General features: G+C 40.7%; 1 protein-coding gene across 16 annotated transcripts in view; it reads left to right on the top strand.

Moving 5' to 3' along the window:
- The window catches only part of ANKS1B (ankyrin repeat and sterile alpha motif domain containing 1B), a 1,102,644-nt gene that overhangs the window by 801,208 nt on the left and 275,034 nt on the right, over positions 1-26,402 (top strand). For all 16 annotated transcript variants that reach the window (XM_028121697.2, XM_028121696.1, XM_028121695.2 and 13 more), the window contains one exon: positions 17,101-17,253. In XM_028121697.2, the coding sequence (XP_027977498.1) occupies positions 17,101-17,253 (153 nt within the window). The remainder of the gene's footprint in view (positions 1-17,100; positions 17,254-26,402) is intronic.

Raw genomic sequence — 26,402 nt, 5'->3', positions numbered from 1 at the left:
CAAAACAGTTGCTTACTTGTTCAGATGGCTAGATATGCTGTTTGTTTCTCATTTGTAATAACCATCCTCTGAAATACAGCCCATGCCACTAATCCAGCTATGAATTTCATCCATCACTTTGCTTTTCAAGCTATAATAAGTCAAATACTTTGAACCCTAGCAGATACCCATACTCAGCTTCAATGGAGCAGGCTAAACTAGCAACAGAGTTAATATTCTCCTACCCTAAGCTAAGCACTTTTTCATTACCTGGTATTTCTTTCTGATAATTTTCTTTGTCGGTGATTAATGAGATCTCAGATTTCCATCTTTTGACTCTGGGTTCTAATCTGATGGTCTATCTGTAGACCCATAGTGAATACACTAGAACTACATAAGAATCCACATTGCCCAGGATGTTCCTGAGCATGCTCAGAAAGACACTGTAGGCAAGCACCTGTGTTAACAGCCAACACTTAAACAGAAATTTTCTGTGTGCCAGGCACTTTTGTAGGTACTATTAGGCTAACTCCACAGTTACTCATTTAAATATTAAAATTAATTAATTCTCTCTCTTACAGATGAAGAAACTAAGGCACAGAAAAGTTAAGTAAAATTCCTAAGGTCACAGTTAGAAAGTGGCTGAGTCTAAACTGGAACGAGGCAGCCTGGCTCCAGGGTCTGTGCCCTCAGCTGCTTTCCCCTAGTGCCTCAATCACCAGAGCATCACATGTCTTTGCTCTGTGGATAGCCTGTCAGCGCTTCCACCTTTAGACAAATGACTGGCTATTGTCATTGTCTTCCACAGATCTAGCATCTTCTATTTTAATAAGAAGTTCAGCTTTTTTTTTTAAGTTAGCAGATAACTACTGTGCTTATCAGAAAAAATGAGTACTCAGGAAACTGCCAGATTCCTTCCTTCTTGTCTTCCAGAGAAAATACATTTTCGCTTTACTTGTATGAATCTGTGATGGCATAGTGCTAAATGGATATACTTGAGATGACCTTTAAGGTTATCTTTTATGAACCCCAGAGTCCCAACAGGTTAAAAGCTTTTTCTTCAATGCATCGTCGGTTTTAACCCTCAGTTGCTTCTTTACTTAGAGGCCACTGCTTGTTGGGAAAGGGTTGTTTACAGTTTTCTAATACTAAGAGGTAAATGTAGAAACTTTTGAACGTGAAATTTTCTCCACAAATGTACAAGAGATTATTGCATAGATGTAGAGAAGATTGATTTCCCTGCATTTTACCTCTGGGACTCGATTACATCATCATCTATAAACATTGCTGGTGTCCACTTTTGACAGAGTACTTTTCTAAGTGCTACTGATGTAGACACAAAATAGCAATTGACCTTGCATCCCAAGACCTTAGCATCCGCGGTAGGATTGGAACCAGATGAAGGAATAGGGCAACTCCAGACACATAATGTCTGCAAACACCCATATGCCCAGAGTTCATCAGTGAATCTATGATTCGTGCATCCATTCAATCAGACAGTCAGTTTGTTTTGGCCCTCTGCTAGCTTCAGAGATGAGGATGCAAAACTGGATAACATTTGGTCCCTGCCTCAAGGAGTTCTACATTTTGGACACAAATATGTCAAAAACTAAACTACTATGTGGAAAAAAAAAAACCAAAAACCTGCTACAGAGGAGGGAAAGGCTAAGTACATGAGGGTCAAGGAAGGTTTTCTGGATAGGTAGATGATGCTTGAGCTGAATCTTAAAGAATTAATAAGTATTTTTCGCTAAATAGAGCATTGAGGAAGTCACTCCAGACAGAGGACGCTTCCTGTGTTCCTGCTAGATCTAGAGACAGTAAGGAGAAATGGATGCCTATATTCATCCATTTTCTGTCTATCTCTGTCTGTTTCTTGTGCATGCACACTCACTTTCACACACACACACACAGAGAGAGAGATTCATTTCCTTTCCCATATATTAACCCCAAGAGAAACTATAGAAGAGTCTCTTCCCAAATTTCTCCAATCCACTCAAGTTTCTTTTCTGGAGCTTATAAAAACATTGGCACTTAATTATTTTCTTATATTCAAATATATACCCAAGGAAATTACATATTCCTGGAAGGAGGGAACCTTAGGCCCTTTTATATTTTGATAATGCCTAGGATGATGTGACATATATATTTTGTGCATTAAATTTATTGTTGAATTAAATAAATAATAACTACTAAAACTGTTGTTAAGAGCTGACTCTCTACTGAGGATTCACATGAGTACAGCTGAAAATTCTAAGCCACTCCAATGTCTGGGGTAATTAAAAATTCTGAACTGACCAAAAAAATCTAAGACTATGAGGCTAGAAACATTTTCATAAGGGCCAAGATATTGTTTATTGTGACTGCCAATGGTAGTGAAATAGTTCTTAGATTAGTCCCTCACTATAAAAATAAGAGTGCTCAGCAACTCCAGCCAGAGTTTCAAAATGGGGTTACAATTCTCTGTGTATTCTAAACCTTGCTGAAATCCCTCCTAATGATTTGTTCTGAGTGTCTCACATCACATGTGCTCCATTAACCAGACCACTCACTGACCATGTGACATCTGCTCTTTTCTGCCTCTCTTGCTCTTACTTATCACCAAAGCTTGAAGCAATGCCACCAGGGCTTACCAAAAGTGCTCTCAGTGCTGTCAGTACCTGCTGAGGGTGCCAAATCTGCTATTAACAACTGCCAAAGCCTGCTTCATAGCTGCAGGTGCCCAGCATGTCAAAGGTACCGATGCTTGTGCTGCTGGCTACAATGCCCAGTATCTTCCCATCCAAAGCACCTTAACCAGTGCCAACGGAATGTTCTGCCAGTGCCACTGAAGCCTGCCAATGTGGGCACCATCACCAAGTGCCAGTGCCCAATGTTGAGGGCACCAATGTCTAAAATATAGCATCATCTCTGCTTGCTGATGAAGTTGCCAGTGCCAATTATGCTGACTCCTTTTGTTCCCAATGTCCTAAAAATGTCTCATGAGGCAACTTTTTTTTGACGCTTCTTCTTCTTAAGGCTGATTTATGGGAGCTGGGCCAGGGCCTAGTCAGAGCACCCGATCCTGAAATCCACTCAGAATCGAACATTCCCTATGACACTTGTCTATTGTCCTTTGAATCAAATACATATGCATTGGCTGCCTTCTTTGAGCAGAAGAGTCTTTTGAGGACTCTGAATTCCTCATTGAAAACAGACCCATACCAGGCCAACCCTGCCAGTTAAACATACATTCCCACACATGATAGGTGAATATGGTTCTATGCAAGTTGAAATCCTTGAACACAGCTGTAGCCATCAAGCTGACAGATTCCCAGTCTGTGTTAGAGAACAAGGAACATTTTATTTTGTGTTTCAAAAAATCATCCAGAATCTGACCCCTTCTCACCACCTTTGCTACTCTCGCACCCTGTCCAACCCATTAGCCTCTTTGTCCTGGATTATTACTTCCACAGCCTCTGAGGTCTCCCTCCTTCTAACTCTTGCCTCCTCCCTAGGAACTATTCTCAATACAGTGGCCAGTGATGCCACTGCAACATAAGCTAAACCATGTCACACTTCTGCTCAAATTCTCACACTGGCTCCCTGTTTCTCTCCAAATGAAAGCCAAAGCCTTCCAAGACTCTCAGGGCTTTACCTTCTCTGGCCCCTGACTACCTCTCTGTCCTGCTCCCCACCCCTCTCTTCCTGCACCTGCTGCTCTAACCCCTTTGGTTTCCTTGTTATTCCTTGAGGACACACCAGGCTCACTCCTTCCTGAGGGCCTTTGCCTCTCCTGGTCCCTCTACTTGGTTAGAATCTTCTCCCCTAGATTGCCAAGATCGCTGGCACGGCCACTTTACCGCCCGTAAGTCTGTTCAAATCTTGCCTTCTGAATGAAGCTTCCCCTAACCACCCTGTTTGCCCTGCACAGACACGGCTACTCCACAGACACTCTCTAGCACATCCGATTCTCCTGCTCTACTTTCTCTTTTTTTCACAACACATCACTTTCTGACGTAATTTCCTTATTTACTATGTGTGTTAATTACTATCTGTCTCCCCCGTTAGAAGGTAAGCTCCTTAAGCACTGGCACTTTTACATGTTTTTTGACTGATGCTCAATGCTTACAGCTCATGCTGTAAGTATTTGAGTGAATAAATGAATGAGTAGATGAGTGGATGGATGGATGGATGGATGGATGAATGTGTGGTAGATCTCCAATTCTGTAATTCCTATACTAATTTTTGGCCACCATGGGAATGATATCTTTTGTCCTTCCCTACCTGGGCAGAACATAAGTTACTCATTTGTATACTCATTTATGGTACATTTATCTGTTTGAAGTACGTCAGTGGGTGATGTTGATTATGCACATGCCTGGAGGCTCTGAGAATGGACATGGTTTTTAAATATCAAATAAATAGAATTGGCATTCAGAACATTCATTATTTTCTGAAGACTCAAGTTTGGGGAATTTTTTTGCTGAGACTAATAACATGCAAACAATTTTCCTGACTGATAGTAGCTTTTAAAATGTCTGTTTTAAGTGTGCTACATAACCATTGAATATCTACATGAATGTCAGCAGATATGTACTGTCAGTGGGAAAAAGAAAAGTAATTCTGTATCTTTATCTAAATATAATTCATATCACTGATAGAGCTTGAAAATGTGAGTGATGGTGAGCATTGTTCAGCACCTTATTCTAGTTGCAGTAAATCCCCTTCATCTTTAATCTGAGCTCGTGTTTGGTGAAAGAGCTTTGCAGCAAGGAACTACATCAAAATAAATAGTGATATTTAACAAAAGGATCTAGGGTCAACATTATTGCAACAAGGATTTTACAAGTGAAAAGACAGGAAAAACATGTCCTTTTAGTGAATTAAAAGAAAAATGTTTCGCCAAAAACTTCAGAGTGAAGTACAACAAAACCATTCAATAATATCATTCAACTCCAGTGACCATGTTTACGGGTGTACTGAGTAGTGGTTCTACTGATCTCTTCACCACGACCCCACAGGTCTTATCTGGCAGGTAATTGCCCGGTTCTCGGTGATGCCGTTAATGGCAGTCATTCTGTGCATGCCTAAGAGGAAGCTGAAAAGACTCGTGTCTGACTGGCAGTCCACTCACACTGCTTGCAGAGTGATAAAGAGACGGCTGTGTCATTGTTGCCCTTGTCATTTTTTTTTCCTACCATGATTTTTAGAGATTGTCTGTTTGGGCAGCTTCACTCCTTTAACTTGTGGTCAGTCCAGTGCCTTTGATCAAAAGGGGTGCCCCCTAACCCTGATGGCTAGAGGCTGGACTAGTCTGACTAGTGCTTCTACTTGGTTCACCAGCCTACTCTTCTGTGCTACTGGAAGGCGATCGCCCCTGTGTCTTGAAAACATTTCTTATTTATGCACCCTTTGTTGTCCATTGCTTCACTTGCACTTTACTCCATGGTTTAAGGCTTGTCAAAAGAAGGGAAACGTCAGGGCTTCTCTGGGCTAGACTTCAGTTTGTCTCTTTTAGTCATGAAATAGGAATCACAGGGCATTAAGAGACGGTGCCCAGTCCAAAGCACTTTACCTTTATTCCCCCAAAATGTAGTACAGAGTAATATCCAGCTATGACTCCCTCCCTGCTCCTGCCCTATGCCTAAAGCTGGGAGTCTTCAGTGTCTGAACACTCAAGAGACCCCCTGTCGGCAAGGTTCAGTTGCTGGCGGGGGGAAAACATACAGACGTTACCATTATCTGCAATTGTACGACCATAATGACATCCAAACACACTTCGCTTACGAAGCTCTGAGGGGTTAAGTTTCTTCCTATTCTTTTATAGAAATTGTATCCATAACAGAGTATGATTGTAAACAAAGGGACCTCGAGCAAGAGATTTGTACATGTGCATGTCTCCCTCCCCTGCCGCATACGTACAACCAGAGACCTATCACACATTTCCTAACAATAGTCACAGTGTGTTAATCCTTTCAGTTCCCACAGAAGGACTCTCACTACATGGGGTACCGAGAGTCTCAGGCTCTGTAAAGGGTATTTTCCCAAAGATCACCTAAAACCCCTCACAAATGAGATAATGCATGTGAGATCACTTTGGGATCTTCAAAGTCTCATGTGATTGTTAGGTGACATTCTTATCATTAATAGTCCTATCCTTTCTGTAGACGTGTCTCTCCCAGCCAAGTTGCACTACAATAGCACTTAGATGGTGATGCAAAGACTTTTTTCCGGGGCCCCATGGTCAGTGGATCTGCCTTTCTCTTTCATGTTCAGTCAGTCTTTTAAGAGCCACTGATGAAACAGCACAGTGATGTTTAAGCCCAGGTCTCAAAGCCTATAGGAGATCTGATCCTCACACTACTCAATAGACCTGAATTTGGACTTGGCAGCACACTGCCTGCCAGCACTGCTTGCCCTGGTTTATTTTCAGGGCTGCTGTTAGTCCGAGTCTTGGGTAGCAGCAGGACAGAGCAGAAGAGGCTAGAACAAGGAGCAGGAATAGAGGGGGGCACCCGATGATATCAGCTGTCTGTATTACAAAAGTCGTATCAGGGAGTCTGAGAGTACAAAGTACATCCAGTGGGAAGAGAGAAGCCACGGTCCATTGCAGCTTCATAGGCAAGTTTAAGTCTCTGAGCCTGGTGCATTACGGCTGTTGCAATCAGTAGGTTTACATAAATGATAGTCAGGTTTGTGTGTTCGTACCCAGGGATAGCTGCCCTTGCCCACATGAGGACCTTTACCAGTACTTCACATACGAGTTTCCAGCTCTCACCAAGTCCAAGCCAGGTAACTTCTAGACCCTTACAACTGTTTTAACACAAAGATTATCAACCGCAAACTTACTCCAACTATGCCTCTCATGCCATAATTTCCAAGAAAGGCCAGCAAAATCCCAACACAAAAGGCAAAACCCTCTACCTCATCTCAATCCCCATAGCACCCTTGGACTCTTTTATTTATTTATTTATTTTGTTAAAGATCCTATTCATCCATTTGACAGAAAGAGACACAGCGAGAGAGGGACCACAAGCAGGGGGAGTGGGAGAGGGAGAAGCAGGCTTCCCGAGGAGCAGGGAGCTGGATGCGGGGCTCGATCCCAGGACCCTGGGATCATGACCTGAGCCCAAGGCAGACGCCCAATAACTGAGTGGCACCCCATACCCTTGGACTCTTATTCCCTTATATTTCAGACCTTCCTCAGCCCTGAGTCCTCATTTCTCACTCCTCCCCATGCCTTTTCCTTGTACTTTCTAAAACCTTCCATCTCCCTCCTCCCCTTCCCGTGCAGACTCCTGAAAAGAATAGCTCTGATCACAATTTCTACTTTCTCATCTCTAACTTAAACCTCAACAAAGGGCAGCCTCGCCTCCGGGCTCTTTTCCATAAAATCCTGGTGACCTGTCTGCCAGATCCCATGAACCTGTCTCCTTCCTCATCTTAGTAGACCTCTCTGCAGCCTCCCACCACTGCTAACCACACCCTCTTTGAAGCTAAGTTTCCCCCACTTTCCTTCTTGTCTTGACTATTGCTTTTTTGGTCTCCTGAGTATGATTCTTATCTTTCACTTTGAAAGTGTTGGTTTGTCCTGACACCACTTCTCTTCCCGCAGTACATACCCTCCGTAGTCTCATCCATGCATGATTTCAGCTCCCACTGACGATAAAAATAACTTAAGATTTATTGAGTGCTTCTGTGTGCCAAGTACTATGCATTGTTTCACTGCGTGCCTACTAGTTCCCCCAGAGGTAGACATTCTTATCGCTCACATGACTAACCAGAAGACGGACGCTGAGGAAGACTGAGTGGCTTACTCAAGGTCATATAGCTGATAAGTGGAGGAGCCAAGACTCCCACCTGTCCTGCGAATGATGCCCAAGGTTATATGTCTCCTCGGATTTCTCCCCCAAATTTAAAGTGCAGTTCCACAGCATCTTTAATTTCTCATGTCTCAAAATTATTCACGTCCTGTCAGGCTATTTTCTCTTCTTTCTCTGCTAGTAACACCACCATGTACCTGGGTACAAGGACTCAAAGCTAGAAACTTGAGGTTTTCCCACGATTTCCCCCTCTTATACCTTGTGTAGTTACCACAAAGGGATGCTAGCGTGATTGACAGAAAGATGCCAACAAACGCAGTTAAAGGAAATGAGGTTTCTTTGAATGGCAAGGGCTGTGAAAATTAATGGCTTCATAAAACAAGAGACAATGTGACGTACTGTCAAGTGGAAGCACAGGCTTCCTTAAATGTTATGTATGAAATTACTTTATTTTCGGGGCGCCTGGGTGGCTCAGTTGGTTAAGCGACTGCCTTCGGCTCAGGTCATGATCCTGAAGTTCCAGGATCAAGTCCCGCATCGGGCTCCCTGCTCAGCAGGGAGTCTGCTTCTCCCTCTGACCCTCCCTCCTCTCATGTGCTCTCTCTCTCTCTCTCATTCTCTCTCTCAAATAAATAAATAAAATCTTTAAAAAAAAAGAAATTACTTTATTTTCAATTCTGTTTGTATTAGAGGAAAGGCGAAGCTGCTAGAATAGAAACCTCCATAATGTAGTGGTTTAAAGAATAGAACATATACTTCTCCCACGTAACAGTCTTGAAGTACGCAGTCCAGGTTTACAAATTGGCTCTGCTCTGTGCGATTCTGGAAGGACCCGGGACCCTCCATCTGTCGCTCTGTCATCCTCTAACACACTGCTACTCAAAGCATGGTCCATGGACTGACAGCATTAGCATTACCAGGAAGCTTGTTAGAAATGCAGAATCTCAAATTCTCCCTCCAGCCTATTGAATTAGAACCTGCACGTTAACAAGATTTCCCACGTGATTCTTTTGTACATTCAGGTTTGAGAAGCAGTTCCCAAACTCTAGGTTATTATTTTGCTGGTGTAGTCAAAGCTGGGCTGCAGGCACTGATGTTCCAGCTCATGAGAAGACGGGAAAAAAAAAAATAATAAAAGGCAATTCTAGAGCAAGGAACCTATCTTTTAGGTTGAAGGTGACCTGGAGGTTACATGCATCACTTTCACTAGCTCAATATATTCTCATGGAAACAACCAGAAGCAAAGCTGGTGTTATCTTTTTTTTTTTTTTTGGATATTTATTTACTCATTTGGTGTATCTTGTCTCTAGTAAGCCTCATTACTGTGGAAGAGGAGGGAACAGATTTTAGTGGACAACAAGGGATCTCTGTTTCAATTTGGTAACAATTTTCAGACATAAAAATATCTAATTTGTTATTGACTTCCGGGCTTCCTTATTCTCTTGATCTAATTACCATGCCAATATCGTAATGCTGACTTAACAACTTATTGTATTCGGGACTATTTTTTTAGAGAGTGGGGAGGGGCAGTGGGAGGAAATCTTAAGCAGGCTCCATTCCCAGCGCCAAGCCCAACGCGGAGCTCGATCTCACCACCCTGAGATCATGACCTGAGCCGACCAAATCAAGTCAGATGCTTGACTGAGCCATCTCAGCACCCCAGAAATTTTTATGTAATCCCAAATCTATTATAATACAATATCTTTCCCTCTTTTTATTTCCTTTTCCTATTTTTATTGCCTTCTTGCTACAGCTTTCATCCTGTGGCTCCATCAGTTTCTAAAATACTATCCTTGTCTGAACAGACAAAGCTGGTTTCAGGCAGAGAGGAGGAATCACAGGCAACACATATGTGTCCATACAGATATAACAAATCCAGAATATTTCAAATAAAACTGAGAGATTAAGAGGAAATAGAACTGTAGTGGTGGTGTAATCTTACAAAAGTCTTCTAGATCAATGGTTTTCAAACATTTCTTTTTAAAGCAGAGAGAGCTCTTCTTCCTCTTCTTGGCTGTGTAAAACACTTTAAAATATGGGGTACCCTGACAGAGGTAGACTAGGCAGTCCCAGAGCCTCACCTGTTCGGCTGCCCCCTAATTGGCTCCCTTAACACCCCAGATTCCACAGAGCACACTGTCCTGGGTCAATAGTCTCTGCATGCTAGGTAGCCTGTGATGTTATCAGTATGCCCTCTCTGAGGCCAGATTTGCTTTAAGAGGCTCCTAGAGGAAAGTCAATGCAGAATAACATTTGCATTTGGGCAGAATAACAAAACACTGAGAGCAACAAGGAAGGTATTTAGTAAAACGTATCAACGTATCCCAATTTTTTTGAGACTAAAGCTTCTTTCACTGCTAACTCCAATTTCTGTCCCAGCTTGGGTTTTCCCCACACTTTGGGATTCAACAAGTTGAATCAGATAAATTTGTTGTGAAGCTCTGTTAGGAATGCCTAATGCCGGCCCACCACTCTGCCTCTCAGACTACAGCCTGTGCCTGACTCCCATTCACGCTCGGCGGTACTGCAGGCCTGGCAGCCCCTGCTACTCTCTGTCTAGCTCTGTTCTGCGGGAGTTCCTACTGGAAAAGAGTCTCAGCGCTGGTAATTTGAGAAAGCAGTCGCAGTGCTTCTTGTGGATGCTGCTGACAACTCATGAAAGACGCGTGGACGCCGTCTGAACTTCAGCCTAAATGTCCTGTTGTCCTTTTTTTTTTTTTTTTTTTTAAGTTTTGCCTTTGGGCTTCTTTTTTCTTTACCGGATAAGTAAATCTGACACTAATTTGATATTAACTTACAAAAGATAGAATTGCAAGATGTAGGAATTATGAAGCAACTTTGAGATCATTGGCCCAACACCATCATTTTACAGATGAGAACACTGAAGCTTGGAGAGGTGAGGTAACTTGCCGATCGTTACACAGCTTGTTAACAGTAGAGCCAAGATGCTGGTTTATAGAAACAAAGCCCAGTGCATTTCGTAACACAACATACTACCTGGAATTGGTTCTTGGTATGTAATCATTTTAAATAGTTGTACAACATTAATGTTAGATAGAAAAATAGCCTTCATCTTCATAAGATGTAGCACAAAATGCAAATGTCCCTTATAAGTGGACGCCATGCCACTGAATTTGTCACTTTATCTTCATGTGTTCATTAAATCACTTAATTTAATAAACATTTGGCAAATGCCTGCAATGTATGGGATGCTTCACTGGGACCTAAGAGACAAAGATGGCTAAGACCTTGCTTCTTCACTGAAAGGGTGAGAGTCTAATGAAGAAGACAGATACTCATATCTCTAGCGATAACAGAATCATATGCAAATTACCACAAAAATCTAGGAGAAGGTATGATTAATTTTGACTTGGGAGTAACGGTAGCATTGGAGAAGGCTTCACAGAACAGGCAATATTTAAAAAGGGTCTTTAAAGAAAGGGTAGAATTTCAACAGGAGAACAGAGGAAAAACAGTATTCTTGGCAGAGGGAATGGCAGGAGCAAAGGTACGGAGTTATACTAGTTATAAAATGGATATGCCCCCCAAAATTATACTTCTAAAATAAAGAATTACTTAGTTTAGGGTTAGCAAGGATGTAGGACATAGATGTTTACTAGATAACAGTAAAGGTGGGGTGAGGCCTCATCTATAAATTGCCACACTGACACTTCTACCTGTACCATTGGCCAAGCAAGTACATGGCCAACATCAATGGGATGAAGAAGTAACTCAATCACAGTGGGATACAATGCAGATCCCTTGGCAAAGAGCACAGACGCATAGTTCTAATACAGAAAGAAAGTGAAGAGTTGGAAACAATTCAATCTACTTGAGTGACCTTGTTAGATATATTTCTGAAAAGTAGCTGTCAGCTGGGGTGGGGGTGGTATAAATAAGTTAACAGACATAAACCCTTTTAAAATAAGATGGAAAAGGAAGGAAGTGAGGGAAAGAGAAAGGGATGAGAGAGGAAAGAAGAATCTTGATGGGAAGTTGAAAAGATTAGCAGCCAAAGGATTCAATATTATGCAATTTCTAAATAAGCATGGGCAAAGCAAACAAATAAATAAAAATAAATAAGCATGAGCCTAATTTAGAGCAGTGATGAGGGAAGAAAACTAAGAGTCATTAAAGACCTGTGCTAGGCAATCATATAATGTTTACACTTGGGGTAGATACTATTGTCAGATTCCAAAGTCCATTTTGGAATCAGGGAACTGAAATCAAATTTATGAGCCTTGTTGACCTAATTAAATATGATAGTAAAACAGAAAGAGGAAAGTAAGATGACTTACCAAGTAAGCATCTACTTGGGCAATAGTGTGATGTTTCCCCACTAACTGAGATCGGGAACACAGAAGGAGGGCCTGTTTGGTAGCTGAAGGAGATAAAGTTGTTGTTTTTTTTATGTTATGTTAATCACCATACGTTACATCATTAGTTTTTTTGTTTGTTTGACAGAGAAAGAGACAGCGAGAGAGGGAACACAAGCCGGGAGAGTGGGAGGGGGAGAAGCAGTCTTCCTGCCGAGCAGGGAGCCCGATGCAGGGCTCGATCCCAGGACCCTGGGATCATGACCTGAGCTGAAGGCAGACGCTTAACGACTGAGCCACCCAGGCGCCCTCTCACATCATTAGTTTTTGATACAGTGTTCCAAGATTCATTGTTTACATATAACACCCAGTGCTCCATGCAGAATGTGCCCTCTTTAATACCCATCACCAGGCTAACCCATCCCCCCACCCCCCTCCCCTCTAGAACCCTCAGTTTGTTTTCAGAGTCCATCATCTCTCATGGTTCATCTCCCCCTCTGATTTCCCCCCATTCATTCTTCCCCCCCTGCTATCTTCTTCTTCTTTTTTTTTTTTTAACATATAATGTATTTATTTCAGAGGTACAGATCTGTGATTCAACAGTCTTACACAATTCACAGCGCTCACCATAGCACATACCCTCCCCAATGTCTATCACCCAGCCACCCCATCCCTCCCACCCCCACCACTCCAGCAACCCTCAGTTTGTTTCCTGAGATTAAGAATTCCTCATATCAGTGAGGTCATATGATACATGTCTTTCTCTGATTGACTTATTTTGCTCAGCATAACACTCTCCAGTTCTATCCACATCGTTGCAAATGGCAAGATTTCATTCCTTTTGATGGCTGCATAATATTCCATGGTATATATACCACATCTTCTTTATGAAGGAGATAAAGTTTGACTCATATTGTGTGATAGCTGTATGAGCCATCTTTGTGAGGTATCCCAAAATGTTTGGAAATTTGTATCTTAACGCTCAAGAAGAGAAGCTAATCGTGGAAAAACACTACAGAAATAAAGGCAAAAGCTTTAGAAGCATGGAAAATAATATGAGCAAAGATACAATAGGGTCTTGCACACACAATTCATGTTCATGGCATGGCTAGCAGCTTAACACACTGTTTAGGCATGCACATGCATCTACTCATATGTACTAGGGTGCACATGGCAGAGTAGTAGAGGGTTAAGTTGAAAAGATAAGTTTATACCTGATCTCAATTGCCCTAGAATTCTGGAATAGGACATTTTCACTTCTGTTTTTCACTTTTATCAAGAAGGAGTCACTATAGGTTTTTGTGCCAGTGTTGACTTAAAAGCCTGGGTTTTGGGAATCCTGATGCAGCAGCATCATAGAAGCTGCACCAAAGGTGGGAGGCCAAGTGGAAGGCTGTTACCTTAGTTTTCGTAAAGCACTAACAAGAACCCAAAGAGCGCAGTGGCAATAAGAACAGAAATGAAGGAACAGATGGAAGAATTGCTTCAAAAGAAATTATTGTGCAGCACAGTAACCATTCTGCATATCATTAAATAAGTGTCAAGTTAATTTTGTAACTCCATTTGGCTCTAATGCTTTCTTCTCCTCAGGTATGCGGAGCCTTCATAATTTATTGGTCACCTGTTTGCATAGTTTTTAATTAAGAGTTATAACTTCCTTGAGGAAGAGACTCAGACTGTTTTGTTCTGTACTGCTCCACAACATTCAGAACAGGCACTGACTAAATATTTATTGGGTGAACCCTCCCCGGCACATGTCAGTGCGTTCATTTCCAGGTTCTCGCCGCTCTTGCTGTCTACCTTGTCCCCATCTCTCATCCTCCCACCAAATATGTTCCTCCCTCTCACCTCCTCAAGGCTGCTCAGGAAGAACTTGCCTCACAGGAGGAACCACATTACTGAGAGTCTGCATTCAGTCAGATACTGATGTGCCTTTTTTCTGATCCTGCCTTCAACCAAGCTCAACTGCTTCTCTCTTTAGTATTTTTAATGTCATTCAGACATAGCCAGTAACTTTCCAGTCATGTAAAATATTGAAAACTCACTTCCAATCCATGTAAGCCTCTAATTTTATTCACTTCATCCCTCCCCCACCACTGCTCCCCAAGTTTAGGCTTCCCCCAAGGGACTGGCACCTCTCTTTCCTGATTCCAAATTTCCTGCCACTGGAGGAAGAAGGAGGGGTTGGAAGGAAAAACAAACTTTTTTCTACTAATTGGGTTTGCTTTGCAGAGTTCTGGTTGGTGTCTCCATCCCTGCTCATCACTGGCTAACTGTGACCATCAGCCAACATCTGTATGGCAGGTGGCCAGGGATTGCTCTGTGTGTGTGCGTGCGTGTGCACTTTGGGTGACCTATGGGGACCCCAGTGCAGAATTCTCTGGTGGGGGACGTCTGACTCTACCCCAGATTGTTTCAAGGCTCCCTAAGCTCATCCCCAGGATCTAACGCTGGGGTGGTCAGGTTCTGGAGGGCTAACAGTAAAACCTTGCCAAGCTGTTAATTTCAACTCCAATGGGCTTCTCTTCCTACCTTCTTGCCCTTTCTCCCATTATTTCTTTCTGTCAGCTGAGGCAGTCAGGGAGTTTCCAGGGCTGCAGGGATTAGTCAGGATAGTAGCATTGGTTCAACCATCTCTTCATAAGTCCTGGAGAATGTCCCTAGCCCCAATATTTTTATAGCTCTATAGTATATGTAGGTACTTAGTACCTTTGCGCCTCTGCTTTGGATCCTAATCGCCAATTTTACGCAAACAACATTCAGTTACTTGCAACTGCCACTAAACTTCATTTTACAAACTCTGAGTTGTCGTTTACATTTGTAGCTATTGCAGAATAAATATTGTGTTAACTGTTACTGAACAAATGTTCAGTGAGTAGCTAAAAGAGGTCAGTCCAAGTACAAGTGACATATAAAAGTTTGATGCTGTTCAGACTCTGATGCAAATGATGAATTATACTGTAACTCCCAATAGAAGACATTTAAACCTCAAAGTGTAAAATAGATTGGGGAGTGGAACAATAGGAAAGAGGAGAGGAGGAAAGGTAATTTAAAAGTGAAGGAGTAAATATAATCCCAGAAGAAGAAAAGGGAGATAAAAGGGCAGAAGAAATACTTAAAAATATAATCACCTTGAGCTTTGATTAAGCCTGTCCAGGAGGAAAAAACAAAAACAAAAACAAAAAAACAGCTACAAATTCTATTTTGGGGACATGTGGGGAATTTACATACGGACTGTATATCAGGTAATATAATTGGATCAATGTTAGATTTATTGAGTGTGCCGCTTCTGTGGCTATGTAGGAGGTCGTTGCTCTTAGAAGATGCATGCTGAAACACCAAGGCTAAAGTTCCATCATGTGTGCTAAAAGTTCAGGGGAAAAACTGTCTTCCCAGTGGTTCACCTAAAATAAAACGTGTGTTGTGTGCATGTGAATGAGGAAGTGGGTATAGAGAAAAAGGTAGAAACCCAGTGTGGCCAAATGTTAACCTTGCGTGAATCTGGGTCCAGGGTCTTCTGGGAGACATGGACATGCTCCTCCCGTCTCTCTCTTCGAGGAAGGAGAGTAGTCAGCAGACAACCTTCAGCTGTCAGCACCTGCAGAGTCTGTCTGCCTCTGCTGCGGAGAGGGGCCCCACTAGGTCCTGCTTTTCCCATGGCAGCCGCATCCAGTGACGGAGAGTGTGGGGCACAAAGGGCCAGTCATGCTGCCAGCAGGGGACGTCTAGGAGCATGACCTGCGCCAGAGCTCCCCACTGGGTTCACAGAACCTTCGTCAGGACCCATCACAGTCCGACACCTCTTCTGTCCGACCCTCCTTCTCGTCCCTCCTTGCATAGGTGTTGATCCCTAACGAACACCTTGAATCCCAAACAAACAAACAAGCAAACAAATGCAAGAGTAAGGAGAACCTCCAAAATGAGAACGCTGCATAGTTTAGGATTAAAATCTGAGTCCCTGACAGCCAGACAAATCTTTTCTCCACAGAAATCAGAGCCATCGAGATTTCCATTAATATTTATCTCCTTGAATCTGAAGGAAGAGGGAAACCTATGTATTTTGCCCAGTTCTGCTTTTCCCATCCTGAATTGCAACATCAGGTTGGTGTGGTGCCAGTTGTCCGTAACAGCGGAAGTATCAGATCCGCGGTGTGGCATGCAGAGCAACGCAAGTCCTCGAAGTGACTTACTTCAAAAGCCAAGAACCAGAAATTCAACTAAAATTTCAAATAAAAGCTAAAAAGACTAGAATAATCATACAAAATTTTAAACCCAGAAGTTTCTCTTGCTTAAATTACTTTCACACTCCAATTTAAACTCAGAAACGTTATGCTGCTGTCACACTTCTTTGTTCTCCCAAAGGAAAAAAAAAAATCTGTATATAGCTGACAAAAAATAGGAACCTGTCTGCCAGCAAGTTCTCTATTCATGTCTAACATACTGTAGAGTCTATGCAGAACACATGGTCTTTAAACACCAAAAAGCCTCTTCTTTACTGGCTTAACACTGCAGTATGTTTCTCCAGCATGTTTGCACTACCTACATGTCTTGCATAAGCATGCATTCCTTTGGATGTTTGAGCCGTGCAGTATTTTCACATGCTTTGATGTTGCACATATGAGAATTATCATCTACATTTTGGAAGTGCAGTTCCTTGTGCCTTCAGCATTGAATTTAAGACTGCTCAACTGCCATGATTTTAAGTTTCATCCAACAGAATGTCAATAACATCTATGAACAAAAGTTTGACACATTTCCTTTTCTCAAATATGGAGTTGGTGCAGCAGCTAGGTTGGAAATTTCTGGGTGCACTTTCGAAAACTAATTCAGCGTGAAAATTATTAGTGACTTAGAATTGTGCGTGAAGTATTTTGGTTTTCTTATTTTCTTATCCACAAAGATCTGTTGCTTCAAATCGGATAAGTTTCCAAGTGGCAAGACCCATTCTGTTTGTTGGAACTCGAAGTAATCCTCATCCTACGTGGTGTTCTTTATTACAGATGAGACCCATTGGCCATGATGGCTATCACCCCACTTCTGTCGCTGAGTGGCTGGATTCCATTGAACTAGGTGACTACACCAAAGCCTTTCTAATTAATGGCTACACATCGATGGACCTGTTGAAAAAAATCTGGGAGGTTGAACTTATTAACGTAAGTTGGTCTCTTAAAGATACCTTACCCGTTCAACCCTTGGTAAATGAAATTCCTGTTGTAGGTAGGTAATATTTTCTTTCTTTGTTACTATTTGGACATCCATCAGGAATTTACAGATATGCCTTCTGCTTTTAAATACACGTCTGTCTTGTTTCCAGTCAAGCTCCACGGTCGTTGTCTTTTAAAGTTTGGATATGGGGAAGTGGGAGGACTCTCAGGGTGTTTTGCGTTATCCGAGAGAAACTTCCCAAGCATTTTGAGGCTTTCCATTTTAGAAAATTTAGTTAGCTCAGGATATGGACATGATAACAAATAGGCTCCCATCCTGATCTTGCTCATATTCACTGTTAAAGATTAGAGTTCTCATTTTTAGTTTCCTATCTCTATTATGTTTCCCTGTCTCTGTTCCTTGGCTGCATATATAAACCCCATTCTTGAAGACACTGCATTTGTTTTATTAAGTAGGCTGCTATAATATCAAAAGTTTATTATCCAGAGTTTGTATCTAATCTTAAGTTGTCTCTGTTTTATTTATATACTTGGCATAGATTTTCTATAAAAACTGGCCAACTTATGTTGCCGTGTATTCAGGCCCAAAGAGATCAACTAGATCTGCATAAATGGTTTTAATACTGATACTTTACTTATTTCATTTTTACTGCTCGTTTACGTCCAGTGGTGTCAAGGAATGAAAGAATGAAGAGGTAACATGTAATTAACATGCCTTCACATTATATTTGGCATCCTGAACATTTCTTTTCCAAAATGGGTGAAAAATCATTTAATCTTTTAGAGAATTTCTTAGATTTGAATTTTGTATTCTAAAACTTTAAGAAACACTCATAACCTGAAAGATAAAGCAAATAAATTTCTGCTGGTTCAAAAGAGATTCATTTTACTCTCTATGCTACTTTCTCTCCACAAGTCCAATCGCTGCATATTGCATGCCATTAATTATTTTGTTTTTATTAGTCGTAACTAATTATTCTTTGCTTTTAAAGGTCTGTCTTAAAAATAATATCTTTTCTAGAACATCTCATAAAAACTGTCCTTCGATCTAAAAATCATAGTAAATGGACAAATGCTTGGCCCCTTCTTCTAATTTGCCATTAGTTACTCTTTGCTTTCTGTCCTTACTCCTTCACAAAAGCTATCATTATTTCAGCAGAAACTCACTGTCTGACTGAAAACCTCTGATTAATTTTGTTCTTAGCCTGTGTGGCAACACAGCAGAACGCACAGAGAGTGTGTTGCATTCTGGTTCCATCCTGGAGATTTCAGTTCTCCACTGAGATTCCAGGACTCATCCGATGGCTATGGTTAGCCATTTGTTAAAGGGGGACCTGCCATAGATCAAACAAACATGTTTCCAATTAAGTGACATTCTAGTCAATTATACAACTTGACAAATATCTCTGCATAAAGTCTTCCGAATAATATTGTTCCCCACTGAAGAACAAATACTTATACAGCACATGAGTTACTCACTTAATGGGCATTAGCAGTAATCACTCATTAAAAAGGAGGGATGCCAATAGAACTCTATGATAAAATGTTTTCTTTGAAGCAAGGCTCATCAAAGCAGGACTAGAAGTCTCTCAAAATCCAAATGCTGGGGCTAACGTTGAAGGTGTGAGCTTGGGCCCACACTTTTCCCAGTGCTGGGGGGACCAGCAGCCTAGGAATCCCTGTTCAGTCACTGTGTCCCTTGTGGATGACTGCAGTGACTTCGGTCAGGGAGGCTCTGAGGCCCCAGGTTTAATGCCAGGGCTCAGGGACTGATCTACCACCACCCACAGACCAACTAGGCTTGAGTTGGGACAGAAGAATAGCCTTTTCCACCCATACAGACTCTTGAAGCATTTTCCTTTTAGCTCCATGTGCTGTAATACAATCTGTCTTCAGTCCTGCAAGAAGTAGCTTGTCACAAGCATTGTTATCAGAACTAGAAAACACAGTCACTGGGTCTTAGATCTTGAGGCCAATTCCTCTGGCCTGGAGTACATCTGCATCTAATATCAATCCAGTGTATTTTCCTTAAGCTGATAGAATTTAAAGTTTGTGACATCTTTATGGGCAAGTTCACACTCTTGAGGAGGCTTTTTGAGTCATTTAATTCCATAGGTTTATTTATTATAAACTAAAATCGATCTGTACCCTTAGACTTGGAAATCAGAGAACAAAATTTTTATGCCCACCAGAACTGCTACAAGGGTGATGCCTTTGATGGTTCTGGGTTGTTGGGTTTTAAAATGAAAGAAAGGCAAAAATGTGTGCCTTCTGGCTTACAAGGCTTTAGGCTAGTTTCAAATTCAAGGCTTTAATTCATCCCAGCTAATGAGATAAGACGTCCAAATATGAAATAATCTCATATATAATATATGGGCCCAGCAATTCTACATTAAGTACCCATAATTTGTTGTTTTCTGACCTGAAGGGAATGTGCAGTCACTTTGATTTAGAGCAAAGCTTTTTAGAGAAATTCACATCCTGAATCTTTGTAATGAGTGGCTCATTTTAAGGCAGCCATTTGGCTTCAATAACTGTTGTTCTGTGTAAAGTGAAGAGAAAAGTGCAAGGTAGGGGGCTGTCTTTGATAGTGGGGGCTGCTGGTGGAGGGGAGGAGAGCAGAGGGTGAGGAGGCTGGCTGTTGCTGTAATTACAAATACGTTTAGCATCATTAAATAGTATTGAGTAAGCGTCTAATTTCACATGGTATTTCGCTTGATATTTGAAAATAGTAACACATTCTCGGTGGGTATAAGTTTATTCAAAGTATTTTCATGAAGAAATGAAAACTATACAAAATTGTGATTTGAAAAGTACAAATGCATTTGAAATTATAATCTTTCAAAAATACCTCAAAGATTTTTTTTTTTTTTTTTTTGGTGAAGTGCATTATTACCTTTGAAAAACAAAGTTATTTGAATAACCTAATGAAGATTTTTGGTCACAAAACTACCCAAATATAATATAGGGACGAGGGAGATTAATAGAAATCTCATTTCTTAATATCAGCATTCTCAGCAGTGGAAATCAAGCAGAAAGAAACTTTTAAGACATAGGTTTTACAGGCCCATGTGTGTCTAGACTTAAAGAATTTAGATGCCAATAATTGTTCCTTTTATTCCCTAATCCATGCTTCATACGCAGAAGCTCTTTTATTAATAGCTTTGTTTTGCCTGTGTCTGCTACTATCATTAATAACATCATTAATACTACTCTTACTTTTGTATTGATATTTTAGTGTTATGTGAATATATTGAGAGAGGTTGTCAGGCAAATTGTTCCCTGTGCAGATGCTAGCTGGATCAACCTCTCGCTTGAATTATAGCCCTCTCCAAAGGCTTGTTGAGAGAGCTAAAGACTAGTTAACAGTGCATTAGTACATGAATTTTCTTTACTCAGAAGGTTACTCAGGTCTTGTACAAGGTATTACCAAGTTTACAGAGCAGTTCCTACTGCTATTGATAACCTCAAGCAAAAAAGTATGGCAATTAATAATTATTATTAATATTTAATAATTTATTTTACCACCAAGTACCTACCAAGGGGATTCTGGTTAGATGAGATAAATTTGAACACTGTCCAGTTTATTAATGTGTAAATCTTAGTGCAGAATATCTCATAAATTTCTTCCCAGTGGCTTTACCATTATTTACCAAGGAAATAATTCTAGCCAATGCTTATGATACCCTACAATATTGATAATGATAGAAGTACCCACCAAGGTGTGCCTGGGTGGTGTAGTCAGTTAAACGTCTGACTCTCGTTTCGGCTCAGGTTGTGATCTGAGCGTTGTGAGATCTAGCCCCATGTAGAGCTCCATGCTCAATGCAGAATCTGCTTAAGACTCTCTCTCCCTCACCCTCTCTCTCTGCTCCTCCCCACCGCCACCTCACCCCCACTCTCTCTCTCTTTCTCTAAAATAAATAAATCTTAAAAAAGAAAAGTACCCACCAAAAGAACAAAATAAAAATCAGTTTTAGTGCATTCTTAATTCTCTGTTCATAAGTACAAGAATAGCTTTAAAAATCTAACTACAGTGATTGGCTGTGTTTTAAATACCTTCGGGTAGAAATAAAATAATTAAGGTAGCAATACCCATATGTGTCCCATGAAAATCATTTGACTTATTTTTTTCTTTTTTCTTTTTTTTATTATGTTATGTTAATCACCATACATTACATCATTAGTTTTTGATGTAGTGTTCCATGATTCGTTGTTTGAGTATTGCTCCATCCAATACGTGCCCTGTCTAATACCCATCACCCATTTGACTTATTTTTGCAGCAGAAAATTGATTAGAAGAACATTTGCTTCTTTCCTAATAGCTGCTGAAACTATACTTACATTACTCTTTCATTTAGGACTGTCAGATTTTTCTGGTTTTTGGTTTTATGGTTGGTTTTGGGTTTTTTTCCAATGTTGTTGATTTAATTTCTACCTTTCCAGGGAAATTTTGTGATAATCTAATCACTTGGAGATGTACTAAGAATCTTCCAAATTTAACATTCTAATTTTATGTTAAATCTTTAATTATGTGACTTTATTTGCTTTAAATGCTATAGAAATACAGTCCCATCAGTATCAGGTTTAGACTCATTACTTGCTTTGATGTTTTTTATTTCATGATCAGCATTATAAACTCTCACTCCTATCTACTGTACCCTTCCTGCTTGTAACTGCAATTAAATTTACTCCCTAAAAGTCTTTTTTGTGTTGTGCACGTGAGTATGTGTGTCTGCATCTGTGTACACGTATCGGATAAAGGCAGATGGTAACTCATACTCCCAACCAAGAAGAATAACCAGCAAATTCACAAATTGCAGGGGATGTAAGGGGAGGGTGAATGTTATAACTCGATTTCCAAGCCAATTATTTTAAGTAAAAGGTTAAGCCTTCACTATAGGACATTAACAAATGAGAAAAACATTCATATTTCCACATCAGGGAGGCTATATCGTTCAACACTTCAAATGTTAACAACTTTAATCAAAGCCAAAGGCTTTAACTAAATAACTGGATATGAGTATTCAAGTGTAGAACAAACTAAATTCTCTGTGGATGTAAGCCTCCACATACGGTACAGCCGGATCTACAGAAGACTTTGGGACCACTAGGTACAACCTCTGAGCTTTGGACTTTTTCAGGTCTGTATCAGGCAAAGCCCCCGGACTCCATCCCCCTCACTCACTGCATCTGAACTGCAAGCTCTTGCAGGGATTCTCTAGAAGCTTCACTCATTCGGCTCAAGTTGTGAGAAAAGCACCCTTCTCCCTTCCTTACGTGAGATGAACAATCACCCCCCAGACAAATACTCACTTTCCAGTGATTTTTAACCCTTTCCTATCTGGCCTGGGGAGTGGTGATGGCTACCCTGGTGCTTTTGGTTCCACTGTCTTTCAGCATATTTTGCATATCTGCACCTATCATGTTGCTCTCGACTTTGGAGCCTTGACCTACACTGAAATCGAATTATACTACCTAGAATACACTGAAACATGAGAACTTCACTGGAAACAATCAATATAGCTTTTCTTTTGCTTCCAAAGTAAATTTACATATTTGCAGTGCCTCAGGGTCAGTCTGATGGAATAGGCATTATTGAAGTGTTGATGCCAGAATTAGAATGCACACGCACACACACACACACACACACACACACACACGCACTGAAACTAAACAAGGTATTTGGACTTCAAGAGAGCACTCAATAACAAATGAATTTCATGAAGAACTAACACCCTCTGATTATAGTCATTTATGAACCACCTCTGTACAAAAAGGAAAATCAGGTTCTATCTAGAAATGTCTATCTTAAAAAAAGTTGAGTGGACAACTGTTTGTTTTCTTCCCGGCCCCCACCAGATATCATTCACTCTTCTCCTGATTGAAAATCAAAGCATTCCTAATTTCCTCTGAAGAAGCCTCCTATTATAGTCTTCCTTGCCTGAACATATGACCTAAGCCAGACTCAGCATCCCAGCCTTCACCCCCACTCTCATGGGCTGCACAGGAGTCTTCATTAGGACCATTCTTAATTCTTCATAATTGGAGGGTCCCATGGAAAATGAAAATAGGGGACCCTTTGTTCAAAAATTATTAAAAGGCTTTAAAACAATGACAGCAGAGCATTAAGCAAAGCACAGATTCCTTCAAAGGGCAGGTCCTTTTGTAACCTCATAGGTCACACAACACACAAAGCCATCCCTGCTCTTCATTCTTCTGTGTGTAACTGTATTTCCATCTGCCTTCATTCTCCTGTACAAGCCCTTCCTTTAACATTTTTTAAAGTGTGGGCTACTGGTAAAAAGACTTTATTTTCCAAAGCTGTTTTTGCTGAGTATAGAATTCTTGTGTAACTACTTCAGAGATATGGATCCACCATCTTCTTTCCTGCATTATTTCTTTTTTAAAAAAATATTTTATTTATTTATTGAAAGAGAGAGAGACAGAGCACAACCAGGGGGAGAGGCAGAGGGAGAGGGAGAAGCAGGCTTCCCACTGAGCAGAGAGCCCGACATGGGGCTCGATCCCAGAACCCTGGGATCATGGCCTGAGCCCAAGGCAGACACTTAACCATCTGAGCCACCCAGGCGCCCCACCCCTGTGTTATTTCTGAGGAGACATGTGCTGTTATCCTTTCTTTTTTTGGTTTTGTTGTTGTTGCTTTTCCTCTGTATATAACTTGTCTTCCCGCCCCCCCCCCCCTGCTGACTGCACATAAGAGTGTTCTTTTTATTACTGGTTTTGAACAATTTGATTATGATGAAACTTGATGTCATTTTCCTCATGTTTCTTGTGTATAAATGATTTTTGAGCTTCTTAGATATGAGGTCTATAGCTTTCATTAACTTTGGAAAATTTTTGGTCATTCTCTTTTTTTTTTTTTTTTTGGTTTCCCAGTAAATTCTTATATTTCTCCTTTTTCCTTCAACTTTCCAAAACTTTTTTTTATGGAAGTATACACACAAAAATCCATATAAATGAGAAGGGTATTGCTTAATGAATTTTCACCAAAAAGTTACACACCTGTAACTAGATTCCAGAACAAGAAATGGAAAATTGCCAGCACCCAAAAGTCCCCTTCCACAGCCCCCTAGAGTAACTACCATCCTACTTTAACAGCAGAGTTCAGTGTGCTCGTTCATTTGCATCACACTGCATGTAGTTTTAGGATGATGCATTCTCTCTTATTGCTGTGTGACATCTTGAACTTGTTTTAATGGTTTTATTGAGATATAATTCACATATCATACAATTTGCTCACTTTTAGTGTACAATTTCATCATTTTTAGTATACAATTTCATCATTTTTAGTATATTCACAGTTATGCAAGCATCACCACAATCATTTTTATTGTAGTCAAAAACACATAAAATTGGCCACGGCTTTTTAAGTGTAAGTGCAGTGGTGTTTGTGCACATTGTTGTGCAACAGATCTCTAGAGCTATTCATCTTGCAAAACTGAATCTATGTCCATTGAACAATTCCCCTCTTTCCCCTCTCCCCACTCTTGCAACCACCATTCTGTCTTCTGTTTCTAAGAGTTTGACTGCTACTCTAGATGCCTCACATGAGTGGTATCGTGCAGTATTTGTCTTTTTGTGACGAGCTTATTTCCCTTAGCATAATGTCCTCAAAGTTCATCCATCTTATGGCATATGACAGGATTTCCTTCTTTTTAAGGCTGAATAATATCCATTGTATATATATATATACCACAATTTCTTTATCCATTCATCTGTTGATAGACATTTGGTTTGCTCCCACCTTTTAGATATTATGGACAATGCCACAATGAACATCAGTGTGCAAATATCTCCTCGAGATCCTGGTTTCAATTCTTTTGGATATATACCTAGAAGTTGGATTACTGAGTCATATGGTAATTCTATTGCTAAATTTTTGTAGAACATCCATACCGTTTTCGATAGTGGCTGATCCATGAACATTATTTCTTAATATATTATTTTCTGTCCCACATTCTCTCTCCTCTGCTTCGGAAACTCCAATCATATGTATATTAGGCTATTTGAAGTTGGGCCACAGCTCATCAATGTTCTGTTCATTTCTTTCAATATCTTTTCTCTCTGTGATTCATTTGGATGGTTCCTATTGTATGACTTCATGTTCACTAATCTTTTCTTCTTGTAATATCTAATCAGCCATTATTAACACCCAGTGTATTTTTTATCTCAGTGATTGTAGTTTTAATCTTCAGAAGTTAGACATGAGTCTTTTATATATTTTTTCATATCTCTATTTAACATGCTCAATCTTTTCTCTAACTTACTGGGCATATGGAGTGCAGGTATAATAACTGTTTTAATGCCCTCGTCTTCAAATTCCAATATCTGTGTCAGTTTTGGATTGGTTTCAGTTGATTGATTTTTCTCCTCATTGTTCTTGGCATGCCTGGTAATTTTTATTGCATGCCAGACATTATTAATTTTACTTTGTTGGGTGCTGGATGTTTTTGTATTCCTGTAAATACTCTTGGGTTTTGTTCTGGGACATAGAAAAGACTCCTTGTGTATACTCTGATCCTTTCAGGTCCTGCTTTGAAGGCTTGTCACGTGAGCCCAGACCATCATTTAGTCTATGGCTAATACTTCCACTACTGAGGCAAGATGCCTCTGAGTATTCTAACAATGCCCTGTGAGTTTCCAGACTTCCCAGTCTGAATTGTGCAAACTATTACCAGCCCCATTTGAACTCTGTGTCGTATTCCCACTAATCTTTTGAGGTAGTTGTTGTTGTTGTTGCTGTTGTCTAATCTGGCCTCAGACAGTTTCCTCATCTGCCTGTGCTGATCAGTACTTTCTCCTCTCTACTCCTCTGCCCAGAACACTGCAACCCCTTCAGTCTCCATCCTCTCAGTTCAAAGAGTCTTCCAGGCTCCCTGGGCCCCACCTCCCACACCATGGCCTAGGAGTTCTCTCAAGGTGGTCAACTGGGGTCAACTGGGGTCAACTGGGGAAATTGTAGGCCTCACTTTGTTTCTCATCTCTCAGAGATCAGTGTTCTTCATTGCTTCATTCCAATGCCTTAAATATCAATGTTTCATATACTGTGTCAGGATTTTTAGTTGTTTCAGGTGAAAGCAGGGTGGGGATAGATCCAATCCCTGTTAATCCAT

This window comes from Eumetopias jubatus, unplaced genomic scaffold, assembly GCF_037043125.1.
Source record: "Eumetopias jubatus isolate StellerSeaLion01/CBP00866 unplaced genomic scaffold, mEumJub1_p1.0 scaffold_8, whole genome shotgun sequence".
Classification (NCBI taxonomy): domain Eukaryota; kingdom Metazoa; phylum Chordata; class Mammalia; order Carnivora; family Otariidae; genus Eumetopias; species Eumetopias jubatus.
The sequence above is the reverse complement of the archived record's forward strand: the minus strand, read 5'-3'. Positions and strand labels throughout refer to the sequence as shown.